The sequence below is a fragment of the Bacillus rossius genome, chromosome 1, assembly GCF_032445375.1.
Source record: "Bacillus rossius redtenbacheri isolate Brsri chromosome 1, Brsri_v3, whole genome shotgun sequence".
NCBI classification, from domain to species: domain Eukaryota; kingdom Metazoa; phylum Arthropoda; class Insecta; order Phasmatodea; family Bacillidae; genus Bacillus; species Bacillus rossius.
In genome coordinates, this window is record NC_086330.1 from 241,197,936 (window position 1) to 241,214,752 (window position 16,817).

The 16,817-nt window shown below is 35.9% G+C and overlaps 1 protein-coding gene across 1 annotated transcript in view; it reads right to left on the reverse strand.

Moving 5' to 3' along the window:
- LOC134527415 (CD63 antigen-like) overlaps positions 1-6,488 on the reverse strand; it is a 56,324-nt gene extending 49,836 nt beyond the window's left edge. Inside the window, exon 1 of the mRNA XM_063360085.1 lies at positions 6,176-6,488. Within this exon, the coding sequence (XP_063216155.1) occupies positions 6,176-6,238 (63 nt within the window). The 5' untranslated portion in view covers positions 6,239-6,488. The remainder of the gene's footprint in view (positions 1-6,175) is intronic.
- Positions 6,489-16,817: the final 10,329 nt, after the last annotated feature.

Below are 16,817 nucleotides of genomic sequence, written 5' to 3' on the forward strand. Positions count from 1 at the left end.
CTGTACACTGCATGCTTAATATCTGTGAGCCTGAGTGCTACCACAGAGAGGGGTGCAACTAACAAGGGGAGGACACGACATGGGAAATTCTTTTCTGGATAAGACTGTATTAGAAGTATATCTTTAGGGTGTTCACCCCTGAAAATAATAAAGCGCACTGATCAGCCAATTCAGAGAAAAAAGGCTTTGAACATTTACGCACAGTTAATATACTAGTCAAGTTTCACTGCTAAAAGCGCAAAGGCCTGGGTGGTAACGTCCTTGCTTGCCGCTCACAAACTGTATTTTGATTCTCACTGATGGACACTTTTAGTAAAAATAGTTATAAATAAAAATTCTGATGACTCTTTCATTATTGAATTACTTTAATTTGAATATCAAGTAATATCTAATAAATATTTTTTTAACAAATAAAATAATGTTTAAGTTTATATTATCAAGCAGTAGGTAACATTTATTTTAAAGTATTAAAAATTTTAAAAAAAATTCATGTTATGTAATTTTATATACACTCATAATGTTCCACTTTGTTAGCACTGCGTTATAATTTCTGGTGCTCTAGTCTTTGTATGTCACACATTCACTTAGGGCCTATGTATTATTATAGTGTTAGTCTGAATAACATATTTTAAAAGACTAAAAATTAACTTTCTATATTGTATGAACTAAAAAGTAAAAAAAAAAAGTCTTTAAATTTAAGTAGGTAATTTGTTTAAAAGTTAAAGAATAAACTACAACTCTGTACAACATAAATTTTTTAATAAGCTTAAAATAAAAATCCAGTAATAAAGAAAACAATTAATTTTAATGAAAAAAAAAACCATGGGGTGCTCTCTTTATTCATTTTCATAGTGAATCTGTCCTAAAGATTAGCCATTTGTGGTAAAAAATTAAAGAAATCCTATATGAAACATGCATTGCTGTCTTCTTTCATTTTCTTAATAACTATCCTAACGAATAGACATTGGTGTTAATAAATATAAGACAACTGATATCAAGAACCCCATGATTTTTTTCATTAAAATGGTTTTGTTAATTATTTGATTCTTATTTTTAACTTATTAAAAAAATTAAGTTATACAGAGTTGAAGATCATTATTTTGCTTTAGAACAAATAATTTAAATTTAAAGATTTTTTACTTTTTAGTTTATACAACATAGAAAGTGTTTTTTTTTTGTTTTTTAAATATAATTTAATTTTTAATTTTCAGTTCAAATCTAATTAAATTTTTCATAAATTCCTCAAAATGCACCACAATATCAATTTCTCATCAGAAGCATGGATAAAACTATAAATTACAAAGAGCATGCTGATACTCAAGACTTATCATTCTTCTTTGGAAAAGATTTCTCTATGATACTTAGTCAATATTATATAAATTTTGTGATATGTTTCTCTAAAAGAGTGACCAAGTTACCAATATTTTTTGAGAGAAAGGAACATTTTGTTGAAAAGGGCCAGGATTCATCCCCCTGAGATGGGGGAGGGGCGAGGTTGACTCATCGACTTTCCATTTCGTAATACTCCTCGAAATGCAGCACAAAATCAATTTTCAGTCTCCCGAAAATTTTTAAGGAAACTGATCCCCCCCCCCCATGGGCTCATCCAAAGGGTCCAATAGTACCTGAAGACCTCGGGAGCATGTCTCAGAATAAACGGACTTCAATTTTCCTGAATTTAGAATAATATGGGGCAAGTGGAAGGAGGAGAGGGGGGGGGGGGAGGGAAGAAAAACCCCGGGCAGATTTTACAACATGCTCCCGCCTCTTGGATCTGAAACAATACAAATCTAAAAGGAGAATCAACATTTGAAACACTCAAAATTTTGAGGGTTGACCTGCTGGGAGGGGAGGGAAGCGGGGCAGCCTACTCCCGAGCAAATTTGCCACTATGCCCTGGCCTTATGGATATACGAAAAGCATGGTTATTGCCCATAGCACGAAATCAGTGGTTTTTTGCCCCTATTACCCTCCCCCCTTATCTCTTCAGGTTATAGTCATGAAATTATTGTATTGTCATCCAGATTACACACACTTGCAAAGATTCAAATCGATATGACAATTAGAAGTAGGTTAATATAGACTTATCAGATTAAATTCTTACAAGTTAATACTTACTTAAATACTTACAAGTAAAGCTAATAAAAATGTGTTAATATAAATTATTCACTCTGTGAATAAAAATCTGTAAATATTACGCAACTGTTTGAATGGAAAATAAACAAGACGAAGGTGGACTCAATATTAACTTTAATATGGCCCAGTATGAATTTGCTTCTTCATAGCTGCCAAAATACTAAGACATATTTTATTTCCACTGCAGATGTGATATCTGGAGGAATCATGCAAGGACATCAATCTCTGTATGCACGAATCGCTAAATATGTAGAGTAGCGGTATATGCGAAAAAAATGCTAAAAATCCAAAAATACTTTTATTCTATGCTCTTTCACTTCCTCTTTTCAAATCAACCGGCGGAGATAAGAAATTCCAAATAATTAAGGAGATATAGAATTTTTTAATTTTGAACATGTAGAGTAGCGGTATTTGCAAACAAATTCTAAAAATCTGAAATTACTTTTATTATATGCTCTTTCACTTCCTCTTTTCATTAAAACCGGCGGAGATAAGAAATTCCAAATACTTTAGGAGATATCGAATTTTTAAATTTCTTCATATGTAGTTGAGCAGTATTTGTGAAAAAAAATGTTAAAAATCCGAAAATACCTTTATTTTATGCTCTTCAACTTCCTCTTTTCATTAAAATCGGCGGAGATTAGAAATTCCAAATACTTTAGGAGATATCGAATTTTTAAATTTCTTCATATGTAGTTGAGCAGTATTTGTGAAAAAAAATGTTAAAAATCCGAAAATACCTTTATTATATGCTCTTCAAATTCCTCTTTTCATTAAAAGCGGCGGAGATTAGAAATTCCAAATACTTTAGGAGATATCGAATTTTTAAATTTCAGCACAAAACCAGCGCATTCCTGTGGCATGCGTGCACCATTGTTTCTTGTTTACGTACGAGTATCTATTTTTTTTATTGGATAATGATGTCACGTGATTGTTCGTGATAGGCCAGAATTCAAATGAACTAATACGTGATTATTTAGTTCAATTATTGTTTAAAACAGTGTTTAATTACCGCCTCCAACTTAGGTGAGTTTTTAACGTTTCTAATTTTAAAGTCTTATTTGTTATTTTGATATTGTTGCGCAAGTAATAAGTAACAAAAAAATTTACGTGAGTTGGTACATCCTTTGTTACGGGTTTGTTAGGTAAGGTCAGTTACACTATAAATAATTTAAAACTAAAGAATAATTAAAATTAATTCACATTATTTTTAATATCATCTTAGTTTGAAAGTATTTACTTATAATGTAACTGACCTGACCTAATCGACCATTTTAGTTTACTGTTCACCCTCTGTCCGGGTTTGTTTGGTCAGGTCAGTTACATTATAAATATTTTAAAACTAAACAGCCATTAAAATTAATTCACAAAATAATTTTTAATGTCGGCTTAGTTTGAAAGTATTAATAATGTAACTGACCTGACCTAATCAACCATTTTATTAATTACGCATTCACGATTCACGTATTCACGAACACACGGCAAAATAACAAAAATGGCGCCGCTCGAATGGTTCCACAGGTCTTGTATTGCAAAATTAAAAAATTCGATATCTCCTAAAGTATTTGGAATTTCTTATCTCCTCCGCTTTTAATGAAAAGAGGAAGTTGAAGAGCATATGATAAAGGTATTTTCGGATTTTTAACATTTATTTTCGCAAATACCGCTCAACTACATATGATGAAATTTAAAAATTCAATATCTCCTAAAGTATTTGGAATTTCTTACCTCCGCCACTGTTAATGAAAAGAGGAAGTTGAAGAGCATAAAATAAAGGTATTTTCGGGTTTTTAACATTTTTTTTCGGAAATACCGCCCAAGTAAATATTTACCGAACAACGCCATTTTTGTTATTTTGCCGTGTGTTCGTGAATGCGTAATAAATAAAATGGTTGACTAGGTCAGGTCAGTTACATTATTAATACTTTCAAACTAAGCGGACATAAAAAATAATGTGAATTAATTTTAATGGCTGTTTAGTTTTAAAATATTTATAATGTAACTGACCTGACCAAACAAACCATGACAAAGGATGATCAGTAGGAACTAAAATGATCGATTAGGTCAGGTCAGTTACATTATGAATACTTTCAAACTAAGCGTACATTAAAAATAATATGATTTAATTTCAATGGTTCTTTAGTTTTAAAGTATTTATAACGTAACTGACTTGACCTAACAAACCCGGACAAATGAACATTTAACAACTCACGTAAATTTTTTTTTGTTACTTATTACTTGCGCAACAATATCCAAATAAAAAATAAGACTTTAAAATTAGAAACGTTAAAAGCCCACCTAAGTTGGAGGCGGATACATTTCCTTTGCCATTAGAAGGAAATTATGTAGTCATTCACCTACGTCGCGATACCTCCGACGGAACATTAATAAATAAATAAATAAATAATCACGTATTGGTTCATTTAAATACTGGCCAATCACGGAACTGTCACGTGACAAAATTGTCCAATAAGAAACATAATAGATACTCGTAAACAAGAAACAATGGTAATCGCAGCATGAATACGCAGATATTGTGATGAAAATTAAAAAAAATTTGATATCTCCTAAAGTATTTGGAATTTCTTATCTCCGCCGGTTGATTTGAAAAGAGGACGTGAAAGAGCATAGAATAAAAGTATTTTCGGATTTTTAGCATTTTGTTTCGCATATACCGCGAGACTACATATTTACCCACGAATCTGTCTTCATTTCTGGTAGATGGCAAAATAACAATTGTAGTATGAAATTTTTTGTTTTGTTACATTGTTACAAGTATCTACGTACTATTTTAAGTCACATTGTAACGGATAAGTCTAATGGAAGGGAAAAATTAGAATAGAATTGTTAACGGCATTCATTTTCTGCGAGGAATACATGCTGTGCACTCAAGTAGCTAACACATTACATTTTGCAGTCTTTCCAAGAAATTCTTTTATTACTTATTACAGCCGTCGTATATTCTGTGTTTGATATGGCTCGTGTTTCATTTATCCTAGTTTAAACCTGGATTCTAAAGGGTTGATCCTGATGGCATGACCATGTGGTACATGATGCTTGCTTTTTCAGTTCAGTACATTGGAAAATCCTGCACATTAAATGAATTGAGAAATAGGTAATTAAGAATTATGATTGAAGGTTGAAAAAAAAATCATTTTAGTAGACTTACAATCATAATTAATTATTAAATGACAAACTTATTTTTTAATATACAGAATCTTACGATGTAGTGAATTAAAATAGCCAGCATCATGTACAACAGGATCAAGCCATCAGGATCATGCCAACAGGATCTTTTGATGTACTGAACTAAAACAGCAAGCATCATGTACCATAGGATCAAGCCAACAGGATCAACCATTCAGGATCCAAGGATGAACTTCAATATATAAAACAGAAGAATTAGCATATTAATTATCCATAGTTGGCTACAGTTGGGCTAAAAAGATACACGATCGCGAGTAAACTATTAATGGCGGTGGCAGTGTGAAAAAACACATACCTATTGTAATGTAAGCTTTAAACTGTTATTTTTCATGAACCAGTAGGAATTAAGAGACCATCCTTTCAGAGTAATTTTAGGGCCGTGTGTAGGGTGTGAAAAACATGTTTTCCAATCTTTTTTTTTTCCGTTCTAAAAAGCCGCGATATCCAGGTATTACCGCAGAAAATAATCCTGAATCCACCCGATATGGGTAAACTTGTTAGAATGATAAAAGTATTTATTTACGTTTCAACTGTACCTACTTCACAAAATAGATACTTGCAACACTCTTGAAATATTACGGAAACATTTCAAATCACATTACAAATACAATTTAAATTATTTTTCATAAGCACACACCCTCCCATTCTCTCTCACGTATGGTCCGCCGATTGGTTTTTTAATATCTAGGTCATAGATTTAAGAAGTCTGTCAGTTGAAAGTAATTAAAGAACTTAAATCAATTTTTAGTGATTGTTCTCGATTATCTGTCTGCAGTACTCATACCGCATAATATTCACTAATTCAGCATTAACGAGATTCACAATTACTCACCGCAAACAACAGGTTAAACGCAAACAAAAGATATTTAACACACGACATTCCGCCAGAAACCATTTTGCAGAATTAACGCCCGATGTTACTCAGTAAATACGAAGGAACTATCACCAGAGCCAAAAAGTCTATAAAGAACCACAAATGTCTGGCATTAACAGAACTCTAAGGTGGTGACTTGTCCAGGAAAATGACACAACCACACGTGATGATATGAATCACCTGTTCACAACTTCAATTAAATAAAAGAAATGGCGAATCTGACGTCACATTCTCCTCCTCCTCCACAAAATGTATTCTGTGAATTCTCCTTAAATCATATCTCCAATCTTAAGAAGAAGAGAGAGGTATAAATGCGTTTTATTTTCCCCGATTTATGTCAATACAATTGTAGAATAAGTCATAAGAAATATAATAAAGGAATTTATTTCTAATTGCGTACTGTCAAACGGGGTGACTTGATACAACAGGGTGACTTGATACAGTAAGTAATAATTTTTTAATGCATTAATTTTTTAATACAATATTATTAATTTATACGTTGTTATATATGAAACATATAATGCATATGTAAAACTTTCTTTATGGGCTAAATTCCTTTGTACAAAATGTAAGTTGGTACGACTGAGTCAGATGAAAACAAAGTGCGAAAAGGTGTACCCAAAAAATTGTTTAAAAAACTTTGTGTTGCAAAAACTATTGAAAATAATAGCCGAGTGTTGATTTTTTTGTGGTATCTTAATTCTTTATGGATTAACACTTATAATGAACAAAGTATTAATATACAAACTTAATTTAATATAAATTGAACTGTAATTTTCTAAATAAAGTGGGGTGACTTGATACAAATAATGGCAAACAGCAAAGTATCATTAGATTGTTTTGTATATAAGTTTTGAATAAAATTAGAATGTTAGTTTTATAAAACCATGCTTCTAAATGTGTTTCAACAATAACCTAACCTCACATTTTGGTAACAACATGCAAATTGGTTACAGAATATGCCAAGAACATATAAAAGAAGACCTGATGCCAGACGGTATGGGAGCAGTTCGCTGCAAAACTTAGATGCAGCACTGGTAGAAATAAAAAGTGGTAGAATTAGCATTCGTAGTGCCGCTGAAAAGTATGGGATTGACAAAATGAAACTATCTCGCCTCATTAATGGCAAACATCAGAAGAAGCCAGGTGGACAGACTGTTTTGACAAATGAAGAGGAAACTGCTCTAGTTCAGAATCTGACAGCCAGTCAGTGGGGTTTCCCTCAGACTGAATATGATAAAAGATTGTTGGTTAAAAGTTACTTAGATAGGCAAGGAAAGAAGGTAAAACCCTTTCGCAACAACTTACCAGGCAAAGATTTGATGAAGTCCTTTCTGAAGCATCACAAGTGTGCTCTTTCTGTGAGACTTGCCAATAACATTAAACACTGTCGTGCAGAAGTGTCTCCAGAAGTCATTAACGAATATTTCGACAATGTGGAAGTAACACTTCACGGAATTGACCCAAAATCAATTATAAACTAAGATGAAACCAATCTATGTGACGATCCTGAAAGAATACATGTTGTAGTAAAAAGAGGCTGTAAATATCCTGATTTAATACTTCATTCGTCAAAGACTTCTACTTCAATCATGATGGCTTGTATTGGAGATGGTTCACTTCTTCCTCCATTTGTGATTTATCGCTCACTTAACCTCTGGGACAGTTGGACTAGTGGGGGTCCTAAAGGAACTCGTTAAAGGACATACAAAGTCAGGGTGGATGGATCAGAAGACTTTCGAGGAATGGTTTCTTTCTACGGCACTCCCTTACCTCATGAAACAGGACGCTCCCCGAGCATTAATAGGTGACAACTTGTCTCACTTATCTCAGTTAGTGATAAGCAAATGCAAAGAAAAAGACATAAAATTAATTTGCCTTCCAAAAAATTCTACTCATATGTCTCAACCACTTGACGTTTCTTTTTTTGCCCCATTCAAACTGCCATCACCCGACATCTGTGAAAGGTCCGGGGGATACCTGATGGGCGCTACGGGCGTCGCGATGCTCTTGTTGTCTGGAGGGGCGCCAGGCTAGTGGGCTGCTAGGCCGTTGATGTTGGGTCGTGGGTACTCTGCCCCCGCGTGCCCCGCCAGGTACATGGCTTGAATGTAACCTGAATGGTTCTCCCTTGGTTGTGAAGGCCGCTCGGCCGTGTGGAGGCTGGGAGATTACGGAAAATGATCGTATACGAGTTGGTGAGAATACATTTAATTTGGGAGTTTCACCGGGGGTCCATGTGGGTACACGGTACACTCTACAAGTCCGCTCCGCGGTTCAGTCCCGCTACAAAAATTCTCACCAACACTTGGCGACGTCTAGCGGTTACACAGTTAACAAGGGGAAAAAAAACACAACACTACGTGACAATGGTTACCGCGGCAGTCTCGCGGGACGTGGATCGATGCTCGCTGGAGGCGGCCAGCGCCGAAAGTCAACGGGTGCAGGGGGGGGGGGGGGTCGATGAGCGGGCTCCTAAGTTCGGCGAAACACTTACGTGAGTGATACGATACGCAGCGCGGTATCACGATGAAGACGGTCGGGATAGGCCCGGTTCCGTAAAATACGAGCCGAGTTGACGTGGGCAGCGATGAATTAAAAAGAGGTTTTAAATTTAAGGATTTAGTACAGAATAAAAATAATCAATGAAAGAAACTTGAATGCTTCCCGCGGACACACGTCTTTTCCCGGCGCGGAGTGGTTTGAGACTGCCGAACATGGCCGCCTCGCAAGGAAGAGAAACTTTCTCTTCTTTGTGAGTCGGCGTCAAAAAACTTATATTAATTGAATTTACTCTATTACCAGTTAAAACATGTTCCAGGTGCCCAATTAAAATGTAGCACCTGGTAATTGGGTGCTTAAGGCTTAACAATGGTTTTAATGTATTTAATTATATAAATTGTGACATCAAGTTGGCGACTGTAAATTTACTAACATATTGTCCCACTGCGAATTGTTTTAGAGGGATTTCTCCTATTCTGACTTGATCATAGTCACGGGCATTTTATTTAAGGCCAGTGGCCGCAGTGGCTGTTAGTGAGGTTTGTTGTCTGCTCCGTGCGTGGTGTACTCGCCCGGAGTGGCTACAATGCACTTATTACATGTCGGGTAATTAGTAATTTCGTACTAATGGCTTTTCCCTTAATTGAATTATGGGTTCGAGCCTCCGGGGTTCCGTACCTTTAAATTTCATTATGTCTATTGGGGTCACGCCCGAGGCGCTCGCCTGACTCAATCCGGCTGGGCAAGGGGCGCGCTCCGAAAACGGGATACGGTACTGGCGGTGCGGAGCACGGGCTTAACGGCCATGGTCGGTACGACGTCAAAACGATACTGGATACAAATTCTTACCGAAGTAAATAGAGGCTCATTGCCAAAATATCAGTTTCCAGTAATGCTGAATAAACTGATGGAAAAAATTAAAGATTCAGCACCAGCAACTATAAAATCTGGTTTTGCACAATGTGGTTTGATTCCACTGAACCGTCAAAAGGTTTTGGCACAGCTCCCTACTCCTAGTGATACAAGTTCCATTAATCATGCAATGGAAGGATCCCTTTCAGAACTGCTGAAATCACTAAGATATGGTGAAAATTGTACATTTTCAAGAAGGAAAAGGAAACTAAACATACCACCAGGTTTAAGGTGCGACTAATATTGAGTCTGAGGCGTCAGATTCATATGCTGCCGAAAATGTGAACAACTTGTCTGGTTTGGAGGATAATGTAAGTATCAGTTCAAGTCTGGAATGTCCCAATGTAAATCATCACCAGCTGGAAGAATCATCTAGACAGAAGGAACAGCAACAGAAGAAACATGTGTCATATGATGAAATACAAGAAAGTGATTACCTTATCATATTGAACTCTCTTGAAGCCAGGCCTAGGCATTAGACACACGGCCTGACTCCAGTGGACGTATCACTATAAGAAATCAATAGGTTATAGAACCTAAGTATTGTGGAGTCTGATATGTATCTACTAGGAAAAATAGACTTTTATTATAAACAATTTTAAACAGCTTTAACATAACAATAACTAATGCTTACAAATTACTTTAAGATAAACCGTGTGACAAATACTGTTATAAGTTCTTATACGGTAATTATTAAAACGTTATGTTACAACAAAATAACTTCCGTATAAAGTCTTGAACAATTACAAGCTTGATAAGTTTTAGCTAACAGTACTTAAAGACTATATACGCATTTATGGGCGGAGTACATGGCTAGCGGGCAAGACCCTACACAACTGTTAAGCGTAGGTGACGCGTCGCAATTAACTAAATATTCATAAGACATCGGGCACAGAAGAACAAGTTGACAGATAATGCTAAACAGCGACAAATGCGGACCGCTAGGCTGAGCAGAGGCCTCTTAATCATCTAGCAAGTGTAAGTGTGGCTTGACGTGAAGCATCGCTGGCCATCGCTTGAGTCCCACACAATCTTATACATGAAAACGGGGTAAGCCATTGAAATATAATTTGCATGAACAAGGTAGCAAGACACTCAACGAAGCAAATTAATCATGGAAAAATAGACAGACTAACAGGGATGCACAAACTGAACATAACTAATATGACTGGCCATATCTAGTATACCGAGTGACGCGGTTGTCTAAATTGGTATATTGTTTACCTGAAAGTTGTTGTGATGCAGCTGCGATGTACTAAGTTCTAATCATTGAAATGGTGTTCGTTATCGAAGAAAAGTAATAAGTGTTAGAACTGAAAAATTAATTATGGCCAAGGTCTAAATAAAGTGCTAGAAGATGGAATTTTCCAAAAGAAGAAAAATGCTAGATTTGTGTTGAAAAAAGATAACTGTGGGTAAACCTGATGAAAAACCGAATGAAGATATTCCTAACAATGAAGTTATCGTAACAGGTACGATGTTTAGTGATCATATTGATGGATATTCCAACATTATTCATAGTGTAATTAATTAAAACAATACTGTTGCTAGCAACGAAAGTACAACAGGGGATAGGCCTAACCCTAGTAGCCAATGTCATTATGTTGTTTACCAAGATGACGTTTTCTCTAACATAAAATTATATGCAGTAAATGAAGATGGTTCGTTGCTACCAGTTTCTTCAAATCAAGACGAGTTGGGTCTAGATTGTACAGATGACTTCGTGTTTAGCCCTGAAGAACCAGTGCCAGTGGTATCCAGTGAAGAATCTATTGTATTCAATGCAGGTGCTGAAGACGAAACTGACAACAATAACTGCCACAATCAGTCAACAGATTTATCGTCTAGTGCATGTGAAAAACACAAGGGCTGCAATAATGCTAATAATTATACCGCACAAGATGAACTTCGCCATGATGTATCTACAGGAGAAAAGACATTAACAACCCCTAACAATGTCAATCAGCGAGAAGAACTTAAGTGTTCAAGCTTGGTTACAAAAGAAGGAAATGCAAGAAAAACAAAAAAAAATATTACTATTATTTTCAGGAAAGAGAGTAATTGAATCCCATCCTGCAGGGAATCCTTGTGCAGAGAGTTGCAAACAGAAATGTACATCAAAAATCTCAGCAGATAGACAAAAAGAAAAAATGAGCAATTTTGGGCTTTAAGTTCTGTGCAAGACAGAAATAGTTTTGTCCTTAACATGATAAGTCAAATGCCTGTTAAACGGAAAACATCTGGACCTGACTCAAGGCGTTCCAATACAAATGAATACCATTTGAAAACCAATGATGGAACATCAGTAAGGGTTTGCAAAGTCTTTTTCCTCGCTACGTTAGGGTATGAACGACATAACGACAAAATACTTCAAATTATTTCAGGCCAAAAAAAAAAAAACATATCCCCTCAACCTGACAAGAGAAAAGGGAGGATTCCAAGAAATAAGTTTAATCATGAATTACTTACTGAGCACATTGAATCTTTTGAACCTAAAATAGCAGATTACAGAAGAGAGCATGCACCAAATAGGCGCTATTTGCCTAGCGACATTTAAATTAAATAAATGCATGATGACTTTACAAGAAATCATCCCGACTCTACATGTTCTTACAATCTATACAGAAATGAAGTGGCAAACATGAAAATATCGTTCGTAAAATTGGGTAACGAAGAATGTGAACAATGCGAGCATTTTCATTTGCATGAACGCAAAGAAGATAATATCCAATTGGAATGCAATCATTATCAAGTTTGGACTAATCATATTAAAAGAGCCAATTTGGCAAGATCAGAATATAAGAACGATGCTGCAGCAGAAAAGGTTTATGTTGATCAAACTTTGAAGTACTCTATTGACATGGAAAAGGTGATAATGCTGCCAAGATGTGAAATGTTCAAATCTGTTATTTTCACGCGACGACTCACTGTTTACAATGAAAGTTTCGTTCCTCTCGGTAAGAAATCAAAGGATCTTATTGTTGCATGTGTATGGCATGAGGCCATACGAGGACGAAACAAAGAAGAAATAATCAGTACAGTGTTTAAGTTTTCCATAACAGCTTGTCGTGATGTAAAGAACATTGTACTATAGATGGACAACTGTTCATCCAAAAATAAGAATTGGGCATTTCTGAGCTTTCTTGTTTTCTGCATTAATTCAGTCTACATTGATGCAGACATCATTGACATAAAATACTTTGAGCCAGGACACACATTTATGTCCTGCGACTCCTTCCATCACCAGGTCGAGAAAGCCCTTCACAAAAAGATCTACGATTTTGATGACTTCAGAAATGTTGTGAAGTCTACATCACCAAAAGTGAATGTCGTGGACATGCAGCCAAGTGATTTTTTCCAGTGGAAAGACTATGCCAAAAAAATAGAAAGTAAGAAGGACAACAAAATCAAACACAAATCCTCTACAAGGTCAAAAAACTGTGATCAAGATCCAACTGCAGCTAACAAAGAGAAAACTGGAAGCAACAAGCTACCCTAATTGCGTGATATTGTTCGATTGCAGGCTAGAAGAGGCCAGAATATTTTGTTTTACAAATCAGATTACGAGTCATCTGTGTAGGAATAACTGAACTTTCTCAACAATACAGTGTTAAAAACTGGTATGAAACTTCCCCAAAGATATCAACATCCATCTGGAATCTCCGTATCAAGAAAGGTAACATAATAAAAATTCTTCTTGATACTGACAAAGCAATTGCACCCCAAGTCGTTTAACATTTTGGAATGAATTGCCAGTAAATGACCAAAATGAATATTTTTGGGTACATTTAATGTTTGTTTCCTTTATTATGCTGCAGATGCATGTATTTTTGTGTGTGATAGTAAGCAGTTGTTTGCAAGTTTGTATAAGTAGGTACTCGTAAATAAAATGCATGTGTAAAATGTAACAAATTGAATTCTGACATATTTATTTATCCATTGTAACCGCTTATATAATTACAGTTTTGAATCTTGGGTATGTTAAGGAAAATTCTATATGGTACTAGAATTGTTTCAGTTAGAAGATACCACATTTAACTGAAAATAATTCTACCCGATTGCTAAGCTTTTTTAGTAGGAAGTTTACTTTACTAAGCTAATTTAGCAGTATCTGAACAGATACCACGATATATCACTAGTAATAAGCACTTACTGCCAAAATAACCTAGTATTTAACTTAGAAATTTAAAATGAAATTTGCTGAAACTGCATTTATTAATTCTTATCAAGGAATTATGCAACTATGCACTTTCACAAGATAAACCAAATATTTACAAATATAAAAAAATCAATATAAAAACTTACTAACCTTTTTATTAACCAAAATACATTGTTCAAACTGTAAACATCATTATCTCTTTCAGTTAATTTGCAGTTACGACTTCTGTGCTTAGCAGGGTAGTATACGATAGAAGGTTTCATACAAGCTCCGCTAGAAGGAACGAGCATACAAGGTTCCAACAAAACTACTAGCCAGGCCTTCATGGCAGCAAAAATGGACGTTTCTATAGAATAACCTGCCACATGAGTTTCGCCCATAGCTTTTACAATGAACAAGTGAACTTCATTTATTGTGGAAATAAGTACTTTAGTTTAAACAAGGAGTATGAGTTGACCTCCGTAGCGGCTTTCGGTGCAAGGGGTCATTGGTTCAAGTCCCAGACAAAGCATTGGTAAAACATATAAATGCTAGAAATTTGATTAGGATATGATAACGATATTTGAACAATGACAACTTTACCCCTTGGTTTTTGGCATAAGTTGTGGGCCACATAGCAAAAAAAAAGTAGGAGTTTAAATAAAAACATAAACTGTATTTATGAAAAATTTACGATTCGTGTATTATATCTTTATAAACAATAGAATCATTTTAAAACCAAACTTTTTTTCTTTCAGCATGCCGTTTCTGCTTAAGTTCAATCTCTATTTGCATTTTTGGGCCATAAAAGTAAAAATAAATTTTATATAGTTTTTACTCTTTCAATAAGTCTGTTATTAATTTGTATGTTGAGTTTTATAATCAATGTAAAATATAACTAAATAAAACCTTTTAATGGTGCGAATGAATGACAATAATTGGGGAAGAAAATAAATAAGTAAATTTATAGATTAGTAGCGGCTTCAGGGAAATAATGTAGATATTTTTCATTAAATATTCTTCAACAAACATAATTTTCTGTCATATTGTTTATTTAATTATACTGCTGTGAGTTTTATTTGTGTGTTTGATTCCGCTCGTCGGTGCTCCATCTGAGAGCACAGGCCGTTATGTGTCCTCAACACCTGATTAGGACGAATGCAACGAACACACCCACGCGTGCCAGGAAGAGTAAGTTAGGGCAGTGCACCGAACGGCGTGATGCTAGTCACGGCCGGCTGTGTTGTGCGACGCGCCCGGCCGGGTGTGGCGATGCGCCATAGAAACATAGTGCACATGCAATTGTAATCAAGGGAAAATATAAAACTTTATGTCTTTAAAATCTCCAAATAATTAATACATGTTGATTTACGTGCTTTTGTGTCACAACGCTGGCCGTCACCATCTTCCCGCGCTCCGTAACTTTCCACGGGAAATCGAGCCCTCCCTGGCCGGGTTGCCAGGGAGAGAAGTCAGTAGTCGCCATCAAGCACTCATCAGGGCCTGCAGCTCCGCACACGTGGAGCCTTCACTTTTCGCGCCAAAACCTGCATGTAGTTTTCAATAGTTCAATCTTTTAATCCGTTTTCATCCGCTCCACGGCCGGCCCTAAATCGACCGTGCGAAGTTTCGCGCGGTCCTTTAATAATTGTATGTGGCTCCAAATTCATTTCGCCCTGCAGAACAATTCCAGGTAAGATTTTATCCTACGGTAATAATTCTAGTCTTAGCTTCAGCTATCAGCCACGTGTGTGATCTACCTATGCCAAGGACGTGTTAAGTGTTCTTTTGTAACTCCAGTATTCGCCCAGGTCAATTTGTAGGTGTTTTAATTAGTTAGTCATAGTCATTCACTTGTTTCGCCGTGCGGCGCATCCTTAATCGCAGCCTCCCAACGCGTCACGCGCCATCATATCTCCTACCGCTAGCCTCAGGATAGCCTGCAACCCCTGGTGGGGTAATTCCGGGACGTTCCGCAAGCTGTGAATCAGTGCCGCCATTCGAGGGCTGCGTGTGCGGAGATTATTAGGTAGACGATGATATGGCCAGTTACGTGACGGCGCCATGTACCATGTGATGGACTGTACCAGGTGATGTGTGAATAAAATAAGTTAACATTCAAGTGTTTTCCCTTAATCGTTATGGCGTCCTGGGCGGCCTAAACAGCCCGGAGAGTCCTTTGTCGACGCGTCCCTGCCTGCAGCCACGAGGCAAAGAACCCCGCCCTATAGTCAAAATTCTAAATTTCCACAGCTTAAATTCACTAATTCTAAAACAGGCAGCAGGGACGGCGTCATGTTATATATATATATATGTATATATATATATATATATATATTTTTTTTTTTTGAAATGAAATTCAATACCAGAAAACATCTACTTTATTACGAATAAATGTACATATATAATCTACTAATATTAATGATAGAATGAGAACCCTCAAATGGCAATACTTTGTATGAATAAATAATAGTTTTAAAAAACTAAAAAACACGCTTTTATAGAAAATCCAACTAAAAAATAGAAAATAAATTTTAATAAATTTTAATAAAAAATATTGTAAAATAAAAACATGTATGTTATTAAAAAAAAAAACGTGGGGTGCATGGTGTCATTAGTTATAACATTGAATATATATAATGTATAGAAGTCGCGAGCCCAGGTTAAATTTTATGTCCAGTTTCGCAGAAGAATTGTTGTAGTAGGAAGCTCCGTCGCAGCGATCGCTTCAATCGCTGGGTATCGACAGCGGACGCCCCTAGCGGTCTTAGGACGTACTACGTTAACCAGCCAGTCATGCCACCTCCCTTCACCATCACATATTCGGGAAGCTGGTATCAGCACCGCTCGGCGACCTTGACGATAAGTATTCCTTACCACTGCCTTTGAGAGCCACGAAACCCCGGGAGAATACAGTTACTGGAATGGATTATGGAGGGATTGTGTACCCTAGTAACGTGAAAATTAGCTCCTAATAACTTTGTATCAGGCCCACAGTCAGTGTTGAGTTTAAAATATGATTTAATTTAAAAGTAAAATACCCATTTA